At 43.4% G+C, this 21,345-nt stretch overlaps 1 protein-coding gene across 1 annotated transcript in view; it reads left to right on the forward strand.

The window, feature by feature from the left end:
* The window catches only part of LOC144761652 (two pore calcium channel protein 1-like), a 603,295-nt gene extending 588,985 nt beyond the window's left edge, over positions 1-14,310 (forward strand). The window contains exons 18-19 of the mRNA XM_078646942.1: positions 9,764-9,882; positions 14,100-14,310. Of these exons, the coding sequence (XP_078503068.1) occupies positions 9,764-9,882; positions 14,100-14,251 (271 nt within the window). The 3' untranslated portion in view covers positions 14,252-14,310. The remainder of the gene's footprint in view (positions 1-9,763; positions 9,883-14,099) is intronic.
* Positions 14,311-21,345: the final 7,035 nt, after the last annotated feature.

The following is a 21,345-nucleotide window of genomic DNA, read 5'->3' on the forward strand; positions in this document are numbered from 1 at the left end:
ATGTAGAAATATAAGTTGATAGAGCAGTGCAGGAAGAGCCGCGCACCGCGGCCGAAAATCGTCGGAAATCGCGGCTGAAAATAGCCGAAAAACACCAGCTTGGGAGCCTGGGAATCAAGGCTGCGTGGAAGGAGGGGGCTCTGACTGGCTGTCTCCCTTGCTGACTCCCCCGCTGATCTGTCTCTCGCTGCCTCTCCCGCCGAACCAGGGGTCCTGCTGCCAGAGCACAGAGAGTGGTGCTCTGGCCTCAAGTCGGACGAGGTGGCAAGGGGTTGAGGGGCCACTTTTGGGTGTTGCCTCTCCCCAATTAGTCCGACCTCGCCATCTGTTTGCCTTGCTTAGTGGGTGCCCAGCCACCTCTGCGCATCCGAGTTGCGGCAGCAGGAGGCGGGCAGCGGTAGTGCAGTGTGGCCCCAGCGTTCCCAGGCACTATCTAACGGGACTCCGCCGGTAGCTGCCCCTCCACGTGGACGACAGCACATAGTAGGGCACTCTGTGCACGGCGACAGACGTCACAACCAACCAACAACCCAAGAGAGCGCCATCTGCAAGGAGCATCGAGGAGCAGACCCAGACCATTCAGTGGAGCACAGAGTGAGCACAGGTGAGCCTGTTCCAGAGCTCCATTTCTTTTACAGGCAGGCAAAGCAGCACACTTAAACAAGGGGCAAGCACTCCCAAAGGGGATAATGGAGGCATGCCTATGACTACACGGTGTGCCACATGCATCATTGCTCGCCCCACTAATTCCCACATGCTCCTACAAGATCCTAGTATTTAGCACTACGCCCCCTGGCACCTCAATCCTCAGCCAGCCAGCGAGGGGCAATTTCGCATCCATAGGAATCAGTGGATAGACACTTCGCCTGAATACCCAGCAGCAACAAAATAGTGGTGTACAGTTTCACTCGTGGCACCTAGCTGCAGAGCCAAACAACAGCCAACACCGTTTTCGCCCCAGCTGACTCAGCCCGATTCAGCAGCACTGACAAGTTTAACCATAAGCGCAATTATTAGGCATTTTCAGCGTCCAGAACAACAGGTGGTCAACTACCGACGACATAAGTTGAGGGGTCTGTGAAAAACTACGCACGTTCACGACAATTAAATCGGACAAATCCTGCACACAAAACTGAGGAACATACCGCCCCTATAACACCAGATTCACCTCACACCAGTCTTTCAGTCTCAAACGTGAACAAAGAAAATAATAACAACGGACGGGCAAGTTAGCCAAGCTTATCAGTGTCCTTCCCGAGTGAAACTTAGTACAATGGGACCCAAAAAAAAGGCCAGACAACATACGACCGCTGAGGACCCCTCCAGTAGGGGCCTGCCTAAGGATCACCAGGAGCAAATCACTCACGGAAAATCTAAATGAACTGCCTCAAGATGCAGAACCAATGGGGTCGATTAGAAACTTTTTTAGGTCAAAGGGCACGGCCAATTCCGACCAGGGTAGGCAGGAGCAGGTTATCGAGAACATACCAGGGGAAGGGAGCATTGCGAACACCATGCAAGAAAGTAGCACTAATCAACCTCCGATCTACACTGCCGTACCCAGAGGAGGCTCACCTCCTCACCTGGAATATAGCAATAAACAGGAACTGGGTCAACCAGAGCGCAAACAACTTAAAGGTATACAATCAAACGATATATCCAGCGTACAAAATTCTCATACACCCATAGATAAAGCCATCAACGTCACTAATGACTCGGACCGCGCAATTGCACCAAGAGGAGCTGCGGACGTTGCAGTGATAAGGGCGCAAATCCACTGGTCAAAAGATCACGATCACAGCTCGGCTAGTAAGAGCACGGAGAACATAGTACCAGCGTCATCCCCCACAAGCAGCCGACAGCAACTAATTGCTCAACACTTAGATTCACCAGTGGTAGGGGAGCTTACATCTTCATTTCTTCAAAATTTAGGAGATAAAATCGAGAGAACACTAGAACTGACCCCAAATTTGTTGGGGTGGGGGCAAACTCAACAAATAGGATCTCCCCAGGTTACCAATGCAAAAGTAGATCACTGCACGTTTTATGACAGCCCAGAAGCAGACTTCCGGCAAACACTGAGGCCAGAATTAAACAGTGACACTAACAAAGCTCTACTATGGCTGTCAACCAAAATGGAAGTCCAAATCGATCTTCTGCAATCGATCGCTGGCCGCCTAGTTGACATAAGCTCTAGAGTGGAAGAGTTGGAAAAGAGGATTGACCAGCACGTGCTATCTAACCGAGGTGAATGTTCCTGTTCCTGCTCAACTCTCATGGATAAATGGGCGCTACTTCCTGAGATCGTGGCCGACATAGTAAAGAAAGTTCAAGGAAATAAAGAATCACGGCTGCCAAGCAACTCAGAGGACAGGATCTCAAGAAGCGGCTACCCTTTAGGAGTGAGACAAATGGAAGCAATCGATCTCGGCTTAAGATCACCAGCAGTATTGGAGCAAAAAGAAGCACAAAGAAGTGAGGCCTCTGCGCACAATGCCAAAATGGCACAAGGAATACAAAGCCCAAAAAGCACGGCAACAGAGAGCAATGAAGTTCCTGATGACAGGGAATCGGACTTAAAAGAACTCACTCCCTGCAAAATCGCCGTCCCTGAACGCCCGCTGTCAAAAAGAGAAAAAAAGAAGATTAGGAAACAGAAAAAAAAAACTAAGAGGAAGACAATTGCAGCTAAGGAAAATTGACGTCAGACCACCACAAGGGGACCCCAAAGTGAGCCAGCTGTATCCAATTTTTACAAATAAGAACTGGGGCACAAAGGCTTTTGACACGATTTTGCCTCCAGCAGAACAGCAAAAACAGCTAATCGCCACAAGTAATCCACTTGCGACACGTCAAAAACTGCAGTTAAGAACAGGACACTCCCCAGGGAGCCAAAAGATGGAGGATACAGGCCATGCATCAGCTGTAAAAATGATACCGCAATCGTGGTCAAAATCACTGCCACTGCCGGATGATAAAAAACCACTACACTATATGTCAGAGGACATAAGTCATGCACCAGTTGAGAAAAATATACAGCAATCATGGTCAATATCACTGCCACTGCTGGACGATATAAAACCACCACAGCAAAGCCCCGGGCACCAGCCCAGCACCAGGTATACCAACGGCCAGAGCTCGAAATCCAAAGTAGGACCTGCCACAAGCAAACAAGGAAGCCCAAACATCAGGTGGCACAAAATCTAGGGAGGAACAAAACGAATCAATCATCAGAAACAGTCACTACCATCCATGAGAAAGTCCTCACCCCGAGATTCTACAGCACGGGTCAGCATGACATTTTGAACAGGTGCAATATTCTTCGCCTTTTTAAGCACCTCGCCGTGCTAGACAAGCTACAAACAGGGGACATAGCGCGGGTGAGATTCTTGAGCATGAAGGGCGACACACACACGGCAATTACACAATACTAGGCTTGAAGAAAAAGGAAACTGCACAAGCCATTTTGAACAACTCCATACAACTTGCCGAGTGAGGCATCGATGCTCAGAATCTTCCCAACCCAAAATACCCATACATTCTTGGTCCAGACAAGGGGGACATGGGCCCCTGGTCAGTCTTGCAGAGGACAAATAGATCAGGACCCCTAGAGAATTCAGGGAAGAGATACAAGGACTACACAAGTCTCAAGATCGCATGTCAAAACAACCAAAGGGTTATTAGTGCCATCCCTTCCCTCTTCGATCAATCTGAAAACTGGGGAAGAACACGGAATCGTTCCTAACAACAGCAAGTCCAGGCCGGCAGGAGTGAAACCAAGGGGGAGTACCTCTTCCTAGGAAGAACTTAACATTAATTTCATGGAACAACGCAGGGAGCAGCAAGATCGCAGAGAATGTAAATGTAAATGTAAATGTACAGGAATTTATATAGCGCAAATCACCGAGCGGTTTCTAAGCACTTGCTTAGGGAACCCGTCCTGGTATTCCCCTGTGAGATAACCCCGGCAGGGTATCCGCAAGGTGAAAGCCAGGCATCCCGCCGCGAGGGGCCGTTGTGGAGATTAAGCAAGCTATTGCCCAGAGTCGCAGAGTGGGAACCCGTGAATCGAGTAGGCACCGGAGCGAGAATTGTCGAGTCCATGGACATTTTAGGACTCAAGACCCCGCCGAGCCGGGAATTGAACCCTGGTCCCGGGCTGACCTCTGCTTCCAGGTCTGCCTCCTCTAACCAGTGAGCCACACTTCTCCACAAACTGAGGCGATTCCTGGAAACAGGAGACATACTCTGGCTCCAAGAGACCTGGGCATTATCTAGCACACCATTGGCAGGGTTCTACGAACATCATGTGCCAGCAATTAAGAAGAACCTCTTTGGTCGCCCCTCCGGCGGTCTATCAGTTTATATAAAACACGCAAGCCCCCTCGTAGTGACTGGAATAAACTTAAATTTACCTGGTTTGCATGCCCTGCAAATAGAAGGTCTGAAACGCACACTACAGCCAAGGCGCCTCCTAATTATAAACTGCTACGTCAATCCAGCACAAACCACCATGAAAGATCAGTTGAAGGTATTGACAAGGGAAATCGACAGCCTCCTAAACAAATACAAAAATCATCAAGTAATCTTAGTCGGGGACTTTAACCTGAAGGACCTCAACAAGACAGCATCCCCATATCGAGGGATGGGAAGGGCTGCACCCTTTCATGACTTATTCGACAATCATAAGCTATCCTCAACGTATACTGTGAAAGCAAGATACTCGAAGGGCGGTAGACTACAGCCGACCTTCCGGGACATCTCGAGGATCGACTATATCATGGTCAGCGAAGTAATGGTGGCCAGTCTGGAAGATTTTACAGTCAATATCAGGTCGGAAAGCAATCACAGGCCACTAATAGCAGTGTTCAAGCTAGAAGTTCCAGCGGCCCTTAAGTTCCAAGCCATCGGAGAGTCCAGAGGGGACGAAAATTACACCCTTCTAAAGAGAATCAGATGGACAGATGAGACGGGAGCTAAACTTCAAAACTGGCTGGACCTAAAACAGGAGGAGATCCCAGCAATCCCATCTTCACCGATAAAAACATGGGAGACCATAGTTGATGAGATACAAACAAGCTTGGGCCATATCCAGCCACAATGCTCCAGGCCCAAAAAGAAAATAACAAATGGAATCATCCATCCAACCAAGGACATACGCAAGACCAAACGCCTCTTGCGTAAGGAACTAGTAATAAAGAAAAGAGGGGGCAGACAAACAGATGGGACATCGATTGCATCATTGAGGGCAGCCCTAAGAAAGAAATGGTGGAAACACAAAAATGCTCACATGGAGAGGGAATGGATCAAAGTTTTCTCCCTGCTCAAACAGAAGAATTCTGCAGGATTATGGAGACACATAAACCGGCTAAGCAGCAGAGGTGCTCAAAGAGAAAACGGGGTGCCAGAGCAAGATTGGCTGGTCTATGTAAAGCAGCTATATTCAATTGCCCATGTAAACACATGCAGTACTGAAGATTCTAACTGTGGGACTGCCTCCACTTACCAAGGGCAGTGATCGAAGAAAATACTTCTAGCCCCCGAAATCCTTCTGAGGGTCTGCGAGACCAAGCAGAGATGCGCCGTACCCTGTCAGCCCAGATAAACCATCAAATGGTTATTAAGATATTTAAGAACATGAAGAATGATGGGGCCCCTGGACCAAATGGGATACCCGCCCAGGTTTTCAAAAAGGCCCCCGACATTTGGGCATCTGTCCTCACTCCTCTTTACAACCATTCCTTAACAACAGCAATAACCGCCGACTCATGGAGGGGCTCCATATTAGTCCCAATTTTTAAAAAGGGAGATCGTTTCAAGCCTTTGAATTATAGGCTCATCGCTCTTCTTGACATAGAAGCCAAGGCCTACGCCCGCCTCATACTGAAGGACCTGGAGACATGGGCCGAAGGAAAAAGCATCATACCCTGCTATCAGACTGGCTTCAGACCACAAGTATCGACAATGGATAATATCCTGGCATTAGCGCAGCTAGCAACTGAAGCAATAAAGAAGAAAAACCCTCCCCTCTTTTGTTGCTTCATTGATTACAGCACAGCATTCGATAAAGTGGTACGAAATAGGCTATGGCGGAAACTAGAAAATTGGGGCGTTCCGCCAAACCTACTGAAGGCAATCAGATCACTTTACGATGGCACCTGGGTGCGGGTTAAAACCAGCGCTGGTAGAGTGTCCCCTAAAATAATAACAAACAACGGGCTGAAACAAGGATGCGTGCTGGCGCCCATCCTTTTTAACCTGTATACGGCGGATTTGGGGGATGCCTTGAAAGGCACCAGCCTAGTAGCACCGAGATTAGGCAGCATGAGGCTGCCGGTCCTACTACAATATGCCGACGACACCGCTGTAATGGACCACACGAGGGTGGGCCTACAGAGAGCCCTAAATGCGCTGAATCAATTTAACAAAGATAACAACCTTCTAGTAAACCAAGGGAAAACTAAGGTCATCATTTTTGGGAGCTATCATCTGAAAAAGAAAGCACAGTGGCGAATGGGAGATCTGCAAATCAGTACAGTGGCAGGGTATAACTACCTAGGGGTTTGGTTTACGGAACGGGCTAAGGCAAATGTCCATCTGAAACAGCAGTCGTCCGAGGCCAATAAGGTGATATTCCTTTTAAAGCAACTGAGCTTACATCTGATAAGCCCCACGGCCGGACCAATATTAACTGCCTTAAAAGCAAAACTGCTGCCAGCCATTAGCTATGGCCACCGGGCTTTTCCGGGGTCTCAGGATGCCCTTCTCACCGCAAGCCAAGCCAAAGCATATAAATCAGTCTTTTCTATCCCAAGGTCGGCAAGGAAGTCAAGACTAAGATTGGAGCTAGGCCTGGTAAGGCCAGACTTGATGTGCCAAGGGGAGATTATAAAAACATACTTAAGGATTATAAGGGCCCCAACAAACTCCCTAAGATATCAATTGAGAGCCATCTTTGAAGGGCCAAGATCAGCTTGGCACACCAGTCTTGGCAAAGCACTCGAGATTTTAAAGATCGAGGAAAAGAGCATACCACTGCCAGAAATCCCACTAAATGCATGGAAAAAAGCCATAAACAGACAAGTTCTGAAAATCTCATTCGAACTGGACCTTAAATCCCTTCACTATAGCCCCCACCTAGACCCGCTGAACAGTTCCTACATGGTAGGCAAGGCACAACCCTACCTTAATGAGGCCCTGACACCACAAGCCAGAACTAAAATCCTCTTTATGAGATTGTGTACTCTAGGAATCACTGAATTTAATCCCACATGGGCTCGCAATGGGGAAAATACAAGCTGCAGACTGTGTCCCTACACAAGAGAATCCTGGCTTCACCTTATATGCTGCTGCTCCTCCCTTATGAATGAACGCCGGCGTCTTCTCCGCCCAGTCTGCATCATCAAGGGAATCAAGACATGCCGCGAAGCATCAGCTTTGTGCTTTTCTAGAACAACCACGATGACCTTGGCGAGTCTTGGGAAATTCATTGATCTGATTAGAATGGCTTTAAAGGCAGCAAATGATCACAAACAAACCAGGGCCACCAACATGGTACAATAAGGGGATCAAGGCAGCCCCCCCCTCAAATGAGCCATGATTCTATCCGCCCGCCCTGCAGAAATCACATTATACCAATGGCTTGAAAAGGAAGGGACAAGGAGAACTATCCACAGACTACTGAATGAGAAAACCACCAAGGCCTAGGAAGATGTCTAAGAAACTTGATGCAAAGTCGTATGACAAAGACCCGGGGCTGACGGTCCGAGTGGGTGCAGCGGAGAGGGGATATATTACTTGAACAAAAAACTTTTTAACCAGCAGTCTTTATAGTTTTAATGTGATCATTGTTTTACTCACCAGTTTTATTCTTTCTTACTGTAATGATTTTAATTAATTGAACAGTTAATAAATTCATTCATTCAAGTTGATAGCAGCCTGTGTGTATTTCATTATTAAAGGAAATAAATAAAATAGAGTTTAACGGCACCACATAGCGTTCAGTACAGGTGCTTTGATGGGCATGCTCGAGAATGTTTTACTATTGATTTCTCTGGGAAACATATTTCCTATACTAAGTAAGCCTTGTTTGGTAAATGGGTTTTATTCGCTTTTCATACACACAATTGACATTTTAATATCCGATTTATTTTACATTTTAATTATATTAACCCACTGTCAAAAATATGGAACTCAGCCGTATATCCCAAAAAAATGACACACTGACACCACCATATTTAAAGAGACGACACTCCCCAGGCCAAAACATTTATCCTTATTTTTAATCACATTAAATCAAATTGAAATACTTGCAGCATGGAGTATATATATGTTTTACGTTGTCTTTATAGTATGGGTTTCACAGTTTTTGTAATGAGTGTAATCTGAATAAAAGAATTTATAAAATATGCATCAAGGTAATTGTACATAGACTCCTATTACAAACATACCGAGAAGATTAGCATCGATTTGCACAATCATACAATATTCCCTTTTTATTGTTCAGTATAAGGAAGAAAGCACTTTGGAAGAGGTTATATTAAAAACTTGGGCTAAATGTGTATTCAAGCTCCTGCAATCACCCAATACCTCCACACTGCGACTCTTTGCACGTAAATGGGGCCGACACTAACAACTCACATGCACAACAGACTTCATTGACAAGAGATGGGGTAACATATTGCAATCCCTCTTTACTGGGAAAATCAAACCAGCATTTGCACAATCAAGATTTTGGCCAATTTATAACACCTACTGGACCCCTTTCAGAATGCACAAATTTGGTCTCAGAGACTTGGCTCTTTGTTGGAGGTACGGGGAGGGCACAGGTGAACTACAACACTTGTTTTTCACTTGCAAAATGTCTCACCCGCTGTGGTTGAGAAAACAGGCACTCTTACAGAAAATCTCAGGGTCTACTATATAAATTGACTTCTTAACGACCGTAATGGGCTTCCCTGCTAATCTCCTCTTGGCTGACATTACTGGTAATATTGCATTACTAATGGCCTCCTTTTAACCCTGGATACTAAATCCACACTCGCGGATTGGAAAACGACAACCCCAAGCTCCTTTGACAAATGGTGGTAACCTACTGTGCTCACTCCGGCGTGCATACAACATAGTATACACCAGAATGCATTCTTCCAATGGGCCCAGGAAATTGTGGGATGCTCTAGATAAGTACATACAAGAAAACAAACCTCCCTGACATTGCTCCTCACACTAGTCCTATGCTCAGGACTGAAGAAGGTCTCGCTCACCTCCACTTGGGTCCGTACTTCTATATATTGGTTCCCCCAGGGCTGGGTGAGGGCCCATACAGTGGTACTTTACTCTCTATCCCTCTAACCTCTTCCTACCCGTCTAAGCTCTTTTCCTCCCCCTCTATCTAGCCTTTCCTAAACCTCTACCTTTCTTCACCTATGATTCATTCAGTTTGCCATGTTTCACTCCAGGATTACCAGGCCTCAAAGTACATCACAGAAGTACTTTCTATGGAACCTTGTATGCAGATCTTGTTATACATGTGTAAGTCTGCTAACCAGTAGAGTTGCCTCTTCCAGATGTCATACATCAGTAGTGTATGTACATCATTGGTATTTACCTTGCTATCTTTTCTTTTTGAGTTTGAAAAATAAAAATTGATTGAAAACAAAACTTGGGAAACATTGGTTTACCCCGCATACTGTGAACTTGCAGTAAGCGAACCCCAATAATGTCTCACGGTGTTCCTTTTTCTAATCTCTCTTGGTTTGTATAGGGAGGATGTACATGAAGAAACCTTAGTACATAACATGGAAACTCATGAAAACGAAGTTGGTACAGATGAAGAAGCAAAGGCCACCTCAAAATCACTGATGTTCAGAATTTCTTCAAAACGTGAGTGCATTTGGAATAAATGTCCTGCTTGAATAGCCTGGAACTGGAGAAATTTTTGACTGGTCACCAAGTTACAACCTCTGCTAACACTTCAGTATGATCTTTGGCAAATTAATTTCTTGAGGCATAGTTGAAAGAATGGTGAGTGGTCCACGTGCCCACCAGGTCAGTAGAGGACTATGGACTCCACTCCCCTTGCAGAAGTCTGCCTACCAGGTTTAGGGATTCCTGCCTGCTTGGAGGGCTCTCTTGAGCCTTCTTTGAAGCTCCTTCTGTGACAGTCGCACTGAAGGCAAAGAACTATGTCTAGAAGGAAGCATGTCTTTTCCACCCACTTGACATTTTTGCTTGGTTGTTGAAAATCAAGTGAATCAGTGGCCCAATGCACAGGGAGTCTTTTTTCCCTGTGGGGTTGGGCCATTAATTGATTTTCCTGCCTGGCAGTTCGAGGCAGGGAAATCTAGTGACAGTTTCCCCTCTCTAAATAAGGCAAGGCAACATTGTAACCATGGGGCCCTTTAGCGGAGATGCCATCAGGTCAAGGTGAGTCAGCTGGAGTTCACCCTTGGAAACCCTGCAGTCCCCCCCCCCCCACCTCTAAATGGGAAGAGGGAACCACTTGTTTGGCCGGTAGAACATCTGGCATTTTTTGACAGATGCCCTGCATCTGCCAAATGTAAACGATTCCCATCCTCTCTTAGGGCCAGATTCACAAAGGTAAATTACACTTTTGAGTAATATAACTTTTGAGTAAGTTTACTACTTTGTCCTAATTCACAAAAATGTCCAATGGTAAGATACTACTAGAAAACACACCTCACCTGGCACTGCAACCCCCTCCATAAAAAATATTGGAGGTAGGGAATTAAACTAAAACCCCATAGAATTTTCTTTTAATGAAATACATTATTTTAAACAGTTACAAATATGTATAATTATAATTTCATGTTACATATATATTATTTAATTATGAAATATTTTAATGTCCTATTTTGATTTTTTTAAATAATGTAACTTTAAAATATAACGACATTAATTTAAAGTAATTCTATGCATCACTTAATAATAATTATTCTTGCATAATAAATTATTATAATTGAGTCTCTTCAGGTGGGAATATTTTTTTTGATTTAAGCTTCAGAAAAATAATTTAAATGTACTTATGTCCGTTAACTAAAAATGTATTTCAAAATTAAGTTTATTTTGAAATTAAGTTAATAGTGCTGTAGCATTTTTTTTGTTTTGTTTTATTTTGCTATCTGTTTAAAATAAATATATAAAATGAATTTACATTCATAGTTAACATAAACTATATTTATTTATGCATTAAATAAATGTTTTAATTTTTCCCATAATTTACCATAGGGAGATCACAGGAGATGTCTTTAGTAGTAACTTACACTGAGATTTTGTGAATACGCAAAAAGCAGTAAACTTACTCAAAAGTGTAATTTAACTTGTGAATCATGCCGTCGGTGCCTTTAATAAATTGACTTTCTGTAAATGTTTTTTCAGATATAGGGAGGAACCAATCTGTTTAATTTTATGTGCAAAAATCAGCAAATGCTATTTAGTTATAAACATGCACTGAAGCATTTACAAGGTAGCACAAAATATACACGTAAGGTATAATAATCAGGATTGCCTGTTGAAATTAACGAGGCCTGGGTGAAAGTTAAATTACACTGGCATTACTAACATGATTTTTGGGAATTTTGCGTTACACGTGTTACACATCATTTCTGAAATTATGCTAATGCCCACGCCACGTAATTATGAGCCATTCGCGATAAACATTTTCGAAGAACACTGGCGAACAAGAGAACGTGAATAGCTGTTGTTCTCTGGATTTAAGTGTGTCCTCTCACCAAAAATTTATGCAAGGACACTTTTTATGATAAACTGTATCGCAAAATAAAAGATTTGCACAATTATATGTTATTTCACGTAATTTTGCATAGTTATATGAAAGCAATTTCCGAAAATTTCAAACACCCTTACATTTAATCACACGGACCTTAGGAAAGTGATCGAGGTATCCGGAGCAGCCCTGGGCTTTCAAAATCAGCCTCCAAGTACTCCAGCCCACCATTAAAATGCTAAGTGTAAGGAAAGGGCAGTGGTTGCGCTCCCTAGTGTTGACTGTAGTCTTGACACCACAGTAAACACTTGAGTGGAGCGCAAATTGTGGCCTGCATGTACCATGATGCAAAGGAGAAAACTTTTTAGGGATATGATGTAGTGTCCAGCCACACCCTTTTCCCGACTGTGAACGAACAGATATGACTTTTAAATGACCTCTGTGAATACCAAAAGTCATAAAGTTAGACTTTTGTCTCAGATTGGCTTTGTGAATTGGGCCCATCATACTTATACATCAAACTCAAATTAGGATAAGTAAATACGTAGATGGATGAACAAGCGTTTCATATAAATCCCAGATCCTCAACCTCAGTCATATTACGTGTATTCAGAATGAATGAATGCAAAATAAAAAATATCTCAAGACACTACAATATCAATGTACAAAATAATATAATTCTATCCAATTTGTTATGAAACAATAAAATGGTAAAAATATATAGATACCCATCAACATTTTCACCCAACTGATCTTAAACACATAGAAGCACACCTTTATAGCTCAAAATGTGGTGGTACAGATACTACATGGGTACTTTTCATGCCTTCATGTATGTCATCTGTGAAAGTAACAGCAGCATTTGGATACCAATGTATCATGGACTAAATATCATCTAGAACAAATACTATGTTTTAAATATTGTTTTCAAGAATATCAATCCTTTGGAGTTAATAATACAAAATCTACACCTATTGGGACTTGTGTCTGCAAAGGCTATTTAGAACAGCATGTTTACACCAGATGATTATTTTGTTGTCAATCTGACATACAACCATAGCGAACATGGCAGTAAACAGTCACAATGCCTCACCGCAACTATATCGCCCCCGTTGTGAAATAAGTCTGTGGATTTAATAAATTCCTTGAATAGCACCGTGGGCACCTCACCAAAATTTCAACTGTCACCTACAGAACTTGCCAGATCAAAAGGGTCCTCAGATTAATATTTTTCAATTTAGCAAACCACTCACAATTTTCTCGCTTCAATGGAGAGAGAAACAGAAGAAGGGAGGGGTAAAGGGAAATAAATTGATCCGGGGGGAGGAGAAAGAAGGGGAGAGGGAGAATAGATGGATGGAAAGAGAGAGGTTACGGGAAGAGATGAAGGGAGCTGGGCTGGTATGAGCATTTTTACCAGGGCTGTTTTAGGATACACAATCCGGTAGCACTCCACAAGGCACTAACAGGTTCATTCAGGTCACGGATGGTTTTCCTTACATGATACTTCCAGACAGAGGTATCCAGAAAGGTCCCACTTGCTAAATTGGATGGCCAGACGCATACTTGTTCTGTAAGATTGGGGGGGGGGGGGGGTGAGCTTTAAATTTTCCAACAGTCATTATGGTATATAATGTTAAAATACATTATACTACGAACCTGTCTCATGAGAGGGGCTTTAAGGGGCAGTGGAAAGGGAGAGGAATACGGATTGGTAGGGGTACTAAGTGAGGGAAACACAATATTTTGTAAACTAACTTAATTTGTTAAGGCATTTTCAAAACAGGGAGAGTGAAAGCAACTGTACCCAATTATTTACCAGCAAATACATTTATTAGAGGGGTATAACACCCAACCCCCCCCACCTGAAGTTACGCCCCTGAGGATGGGTTTACTGACAGTGTGACCTGAAGGTTCTGTGGCAAGCAGCCCACAGTGTTCAAGGGTTTCTGCCGGGAGAGCCGACCCAGGCTCCTCAGCTGGAAACACTGTAATTTTACTACCTCTTAATGGGGCGTGGAAATCATGAGGCTGGCAAACTCCTTTTCAATTCACTAGTGTCACCTGGAGGAACACCCTGTAAAAGCAAAGCAGATATTATCAAGAAACAACATTAGTTAAATATACAGTATATAAATATACATAGTAAACAATAAATTGTACATGAGAAACCATCTGCCACCTTTCTTGGCATGACGTCAAAAAGGTAATTCACCAGGAAGGGTGTGAGAAATGGATCAGAATGGTTTTGTGAGGTGTTAAGTGTTGGAAAAAAATATATAAATATATATATTTATATATGTAAAAAACTATTGTAATACCCGGTGTAGAATTGTAACTTCTTTTTCCCTTCCAGGATACAGAACTGTGGATGCATTGTTGCAGCGTATGTTTGAAGCTGAGATTATCCCAGAAGAGGAAGGCCCTCCTATGGAGGAGATTTTAAATCTGTCGCCCAGTGACCTACACCCTCAGAGTCCCACTTTTCAAAGTGCTGGCTTGTGCTGAAGCTAGAAATTGAATCATAACTGGAATTAACTTCTATAAAAAAATAATTTTCTCCTCCACTTTGGGCATTCAATTAATCTATAAAAATATTTTCTTAAAATCATCTCTCATTTCGTATTTCATGACTGTCACAGAAATGTTTTTACATTTGTAATGTTTGTACATGTGTTAATTTATAATTGCACTGAGGATAGTACTCCAGGGGCCGTGTTATGTATGGGGAGCACTTGCCAGGTCTGCGCCGCACCTTTAACTGGCGGTGCTGGGCTATTACTGTGAATGCACTGTCCACAGTGCAGGCATGAGCTTGTGCCTACACTGTAAACAGTGCAGTTTGAAAGGCAGACTAGCTATTTCAAGCTGCCGGTCTGCCCTTCACTGAAGATGCCAACCCAGCCTGAATTTGAAAGGAGGGAGAGAACCCCATGCTGGTGGGTGCAGTGGGAAGAAATGCCTTGTGGGTCCCGGGCACTCCTTTCTGACCCTACCCGGTGGGCACCCTCGGGATGGCGCTGGACTTCGACCTCCATGTACCGCACAGTCAGTAAGCGTCCTGGCAGCTCTTTTATCTCTGGGCCTATGAATGTCACGTGCTGAAGGAGCAGAGGCAAAGTGTTTTTTCTTTTTTGAATGGGACCACACCCCCATGCAAATGAGGGCATGCTTCCTCATGATAGCGCAAGATGTGCACTGTTGTGAGCTACACTATATGCAGGACACCCAACAACTACAACACATCTATAGAACCACAGTGGCCTGTGGCCCGATGAAGCGGGTGCCGATGCCCATTGGACCCAAGAGCACTTTTTATAATACGACCCCACGAGGACACATTTTCATCTAAATTTAGCACAATAGATTCCATGATACTGCACTGTTAAGTATACATTTTGAGAAACCTTATGATTGGGGGGGGGGGAATTCGATCTTAGACCATCACAAAGTGTAATAGTATTAAAAAAGAAAAGCCAACATTTTTCAATTTTACAAATATGTTACCTTTAAAAGGTTTAACCATTTAACATTATGTTTGAAAGAGCACGTCTTGAATTTCACACATACATACCCAAAATAACATCATTTGCTCTGTTTTATCTTAAGAGAATTTCAGTATTTCAGTGTCAAATATGTCGAGCTGCACTGCGGCCAATGTCTTATCCTGTTTAGGAGGAGTGCAGTTTTTGATAATACCAGTAAGAGTGGTAATATTAAATAAGAAACTCTTTTTTTGTGCTCTTCTAAAGTGTGTCCTACGAGATGAGAAAGACTATTCTGAGAAAGACTATTCTGAACCCTTAGCTATTTGTAAGGCTGTTTTTTAGAAAACAGTTTGTGCTTTTACTTGAAAGTATCTAGCAGACTGCGCATTCAGATGTGGCGGGATCATGTTTGGTTTGAATGTGTAACAGCGCAAGAGGGTCTATTTGAAATTGTAAATGATATATGAGATGGACATATCTGCAAAAGATTGCTGGATAATAGTGTAGGCAGCAAGGAGTTGCCTTGGGCTACATATTGGAGGGAAAACTATTTCTAAAATGACGTAACAGAACCAGAGCTGGCTGCCATTGGCGATCCATGATGAGGCGGGAAAAAATAAAAGATGTTTAAGATCACAATTTACATCAACACTGCTCACAAATGCAAAGATGTTGTTTGAATTTGTTTGTAACAAGCACCCTTTGCCCGTGAACTTCGAGATCCTTTACTGCTGCATTAAAGATACCACCCCAAGTATGTACATTTCTGCCGGAGCTATTTTGGTTGGAGAGCGCCATATCTCCATCTCCCGCTCACATTGAAGAGTGGAGGATTAGAAATAACTTGATCTTTCAGAAGCAATGTACTGGACGTTGAAAGCAGTGCATCTGTGAATTGCTGGCTACTTCTAAAACCTTGCGTACATTTGATCGATAGGGATGTGCTGACATCCAGATCTCTCATTCTGAAGCCTTGTCATGGAATTGCCTCTGCTCGTCATTCTCTGCTACTCAGACAGGTTGGTGGCGGTCAAGCAATCCCTTTTGAAATAGTAAAGCATTCTTCGTCAGTTGTTTGTGCCCCTGTGACACAGTTATCACGGTCCCATCAACTTAAATTACTGGCCACAGTTCACAGTCATTAAGTCAGGACACTTGCCCTGCATGTGTTTGTCCTGCACAAGCAGGATTTATCACCAGCCCTTCCACAGGCTTCGCTTGTCTGTTGCGAGTTGGCCTAGCTATTATTTCTTTGTTGATGTTATTCGTTGTCCGAGATGTCCAACAGGTGTCGCTCCCACTGGGATGGTGCAGGAATGGTATCTCAGGCAACATCAACAAACTTGAGGATGGAGTAATTCACCAAATAATGAAGTGGCTGGTGTTCCTGTACATGCTCAAGAAATAGAAAATTGCCCACACTGCCTTTGTTTTGTGCAAAGTCGAAGAATATTATTCAATGTCTACATGGGATATCTCCAACTCTCTGTTGACCTGTAGCCATCTCGCAGTGATTTTGTGGTGTTCTATTCCTAGGGTTTCCAGATATTGTTGTATGTCACTTTCTTACTGTTGGTGTCTTTTGTTTGTTCTGATCTTCTCAGGTAAGCCATAAGTTGCCAGTATCTTTTTAAAGCTTTGAGCATACCTACTCGTATGCTGTGGATTGAATGATTTCCACGACACAATATTTTGTATAGGCATATGCTAACACCATAAGCCATAGGAAAGTAAACATGAGTCAACACTGACATTTGTCCAGACTGATGTGCATTCATCCTGTTTGATCACAGCGCATGATGTTATTTCAGCCATTACCTTGCACAGTTAACTGCACCCTATATGATTTTCGGTACCACATTGTCCATTCATGTGAACCACACATTTTCACTAAGGCGGCCCTTGGCTATGTCCTGATGCCTTTGAGGGGGTTTTACAATGATACAACACAGGCAGTGGTGGTATAGGCTGTCGCACTACCAATCTTAGAATTACAGTAAAGATTGGTTACAATTGATATGATTAGTCCAAGTTCTTATCAGTAAAGTGATAGTGCCCCTCAAGGTAACAGTAACATACCACTACCCAAGATGTCAACTTAAACTGAAATCCAAGGGGAGATCAGTTGTAATAAGCTAACTAGACAATTGTTGTACCTCGGCACTCTATTATTTACCAAAGAAGCAAGTGCTTCTAAGGAAGAGAATTCCCTGTCCTGACCTTCTTACAGAATCACGACTTATTAGCGATCACAAGAAAGTATATCCAATATTCGACTATGTATAGAGAACATCCAGAACATGAGATATTTTTACTGTTTTAATGTCATATTTAACACAGTTGTTATTAATGTGATGTCATATTATTGATACATATTCCGAAGCACGTTGTTAGGAGTTCTTCCGTAAATGGATCCCAAAGAAAACACAATAGGCAGCCGACACGTGTTTCGTTACTTGAGAGTAACTTCCTCAATGCTTTTATTATTTCCTGGTTAGGATACGTAATATGCGATTTAACGAAGTTTCAAAAACAAGAAATTGATGAACCTTGGAAGAAGATTGAGTTGCCTCTCAATCCTGTAGGTCAACTTCAAAATTTGTAGAGGTGTGATCCTTATCAAAAAGTATTCGGTCTGCTGTGTGTTGCGTGTTTGTCCACAGCTAATTAGTGTAAGGTCCAAAAAAAAAAGATTAGATGGACCTGTATTGAGATTCTGGGGATGCGGCAGCATAGATATATTATTCCTCAGTGTCAAAGTAGTGTCACATCTATGTGCATATCCAGACGCACATTGTTAGTGAAAACGTCTCCAAAAACGAATTCCTACAAGGGAATGCTGGGAACCTTGATACGTTCCTAAGCAGTGTCAATGGGAAGTCTATTAGACGTTACGAAAAGAGCTTTGATATGCTCTTTTAAAAGCCGCCGCATATCACCGAGATCCCTGCCGTCTAAGGGAAGTATGGTTGGTCACCATACTTCCCTTAGACGGCAGGGATCTCAATACAGGTCCATGTAATACTTAGAGACACTATCCATTTGTTGTGTGCGATTCAATCAGCCTCCACCCTCAGCTCTTTGTTTCTTATTGGGTTTTGCCAATGCTTAGGAAGAAAAGCGCTATAGCTGTATAATAGCGCTTTTTTCTGGGAGGGAGGGTTGAGCAACAATGGGGAGGGATCGGGCAAGAAACGCCAGGGCGATTAGCGTGTGGTGGCAGGGGTAGTAACAACAGGGTCGGGGAAGAAATGAAAACAGGAAAACAACACATCAGGGGGTGATGGGTGGCGGGCATACAATGACTAGGGGAAGGGAGAGGGAAGAACGGATGAAGAAACAACGCAGGAGGTGAGAGGTGTACGGGGCAAGCAATGACAGGGAAAGAATCCGGGAGTTGGACCAGCAAGTAACGACATACAGCGGGACAGGGTGAGAAGGGGAGATGGCCTTTAAACACATGTACTCTCATGGAGTGCTACAACTTAAAAAAAAATACGGATGCGTGTGACAAGTGAAAGGACACTGGTTGCTGACAGGATGCAGTACTTGGTTCATGCTCTATGGAAGAGACAAACACATGAAGAGAAAGTGAAACCAGCAAGCGCTGAACGAAGAAAAGCAAAGAAAATGAGAGGGATGAGAGGGACAATGAAGCCAACCAGTGGTAAGTAAAGGACTGGCTTTAAGTCTCCTGTATGTAAACACAATGTCTTGCAAGTGGCAGTACCTGCACTGTCTCAGGCGAAACCTAAAAACCACCATGTCTTTAACCTGTCGTAGCACAACTCTTAGGGGCACCACTAACCATGTTTCCCATTTCTTTCTTTATAAGTTTTTGTTCCTCTGTTTTGGTACTGATTGTCATTCCGGTTAAGGCAGATTAATAGATTCAATTTCCTCCACTTCAGCATTTTATAGCTCATGTGAAGAGCAAAGCATGAGAATAGCATCAAATGTCAATTGAGGTTTCCATAGGATGCGATATCAGAGAAGAGAAAACTGGCATCCTTGGATTAGCTGGGCTCTAATTTCCTTTACTGGATGTTTGTATAAGTGCTTGCTAATTTTCGCATCTTGGCATAGAAATGATCAATTGATTCTCCTTCCTTATATTGCGTCTCAATCCTCCCCAATCTCTGATAAGTTCTCAGATAGCTTAAATATCTCTTCCTCTGTATAGTGAAGTAACATAGACCAGGTCGGACTGGGCGTTGCGGGCACCGGTCAATCCCTCGGTGCGCCGCAAGTGTGGGGCTGGTTTTGGGCCCCTGGGGGCCGTTTTTGTTACAGGGCCGTTTTTCCAGCATAGCTGCAAAATCGGCCCAGGCAAAGAGCTCGGTCGCACCCCCAAACTGCCCCACCCCCGGGGGGCCGGCCGAGCACTTTGCCGGGCCGGTTTTGGTTCCCAGCCCTGAACATAGATCGTCCTCTCTATTTCCCTCATGGCATTGAAGTAGTTTGAAATGCTGACAATCGATATATGTCACCTTGGGCCAGCTATAGCAGAAGAAGTAGCACAGAGCGAGCAGGTGTTTGGCAGCCCGCTTCAGCCGCTGGGTTTCTCATGATTTGCCATTGCTTGGCTGCACTGTCTGTTCAAGCCATGGCATTTTGAGGATGGTTACATTGTCCATTTGTGTTTCCTTTGCGAATGTGCTCAAGTAATTCTTTCTTTGAGCCATTGTTACTGACATGGTGACATTTTGGATTATTGCTTTTTTATTTAGGAAGCATGTCATGTTTATCTTTATGGAGGAGAAAGTTTCATCACCCTTGTAGGTTCATTTGTTTCTTTACTCAATGCCTTGATAACATGTTGGATTTGCAGCTGATTTGTTCACAAAGTAAAGACATACAGGCACCTAAGGTTTCCCACAGCTGCACTGAAAATACAGCGGCGATAATTTTATCGCCCTATTACCTAGCTGTCGTTAACACCAGTTAGCGACAGCTAGTAGGAGATAACGATCATCTTAGGGCCCACTTTGCATGTCAGCGATATTTATCGCTAATGACATGCAAAGTGGGCGTGCCAAGATGTTAGCGACTGGAAACAGTCGCTAACATCGCTATCTCCTATTACCTACTTTTGGAAATAATCGCGCTAAGCGCGATTATCTCCAAAAGCTAACGCCTGCCCAGAGCAGTTCTTAGCCATGTTATCCAATGGTAGGTGGATAACATGGCTAAGAGTATTTGCTCGGTAATGCATGAATATCGCTGACTTTACAGCGATATTCATGCATTTCGGCCGATTTTCATCGCTTAGGAGATAAACCTTGATAATTGCAAGGTTTCTAAGCGATAAAAATAGGCGAAGCACGGTGATAAAATTATTGCCTCTAACCAAGCATAGCGATAATTATCGCTTATTCTTGGTAATATGCCCCACTCTTCTCTCAAGGTACAGCTTAACTCTGCTAATCCAGTCTGTTCACCAAAGGGATTCTCCCAATTTCCATATTTTTGTAGCCCAAGGTTGCTTTTTCATGGTATTTTTTTTCAAGGAAAAGAGGTAGTCTTAATTTTTGCAGATATTCAGGAGGAAGCACAATTTGCTGGGTGGGTAGGGCGACATTCCTTATGGTGAGTATGTGAGGCTGCTTGCAGGGAGCTGCATGACTAAAGCAGGTGTAGGGTTCAATAGAGCACAAGGCAAGCCACATCAAGAAGTGCCACCCAAGTGTAGTATATAATGCACCAGTGGTATAAAAAAAAAAAGAACAGCTACATACTTATTGCCATAGCTGAGATGTGCATGTGCTGCAACGTATGCAGCTTAGATGCCATTTTGTGTCAGAAGAAATAATGAGGGTATGCTACTTTACTGGGCATTGCAGAGGAACAGATGGGTCAAGGCCAAGAAAGCATACATCGAATAGGGTTTTATAGAGAGCGGTGCATGGGAACATGTACATAGTTTAGTTTAGCTTCCACTGAGGATCCCCCACAATTGTTGGTCTGCTTTGAGAGTACAGCTGTCTGCATTTAAACTATACATCAATAAACCGTTTAAACTATACATCAATTGGGCTGTGACTCCTCCCAAAGGAGTATTTCTCTTTTGTCACACAATTGGCTGTTTGGTGTAAAATGTCCCTTCCTGTGGTA

Source organism: Lissotriton helveticus, chromosome 6 (assembly GCF_964261635.1).
Source record: "Lissotriton helveticus chromosome 6, aLisHel1.1, whole genome shotgun sequence".
Taxonomy (NCBI): Eukaryota; Metazoa; Chordata; class Amphibia; order Caudata; family Salamandridae; genus Lissotriton; species Lissotriton helveticus.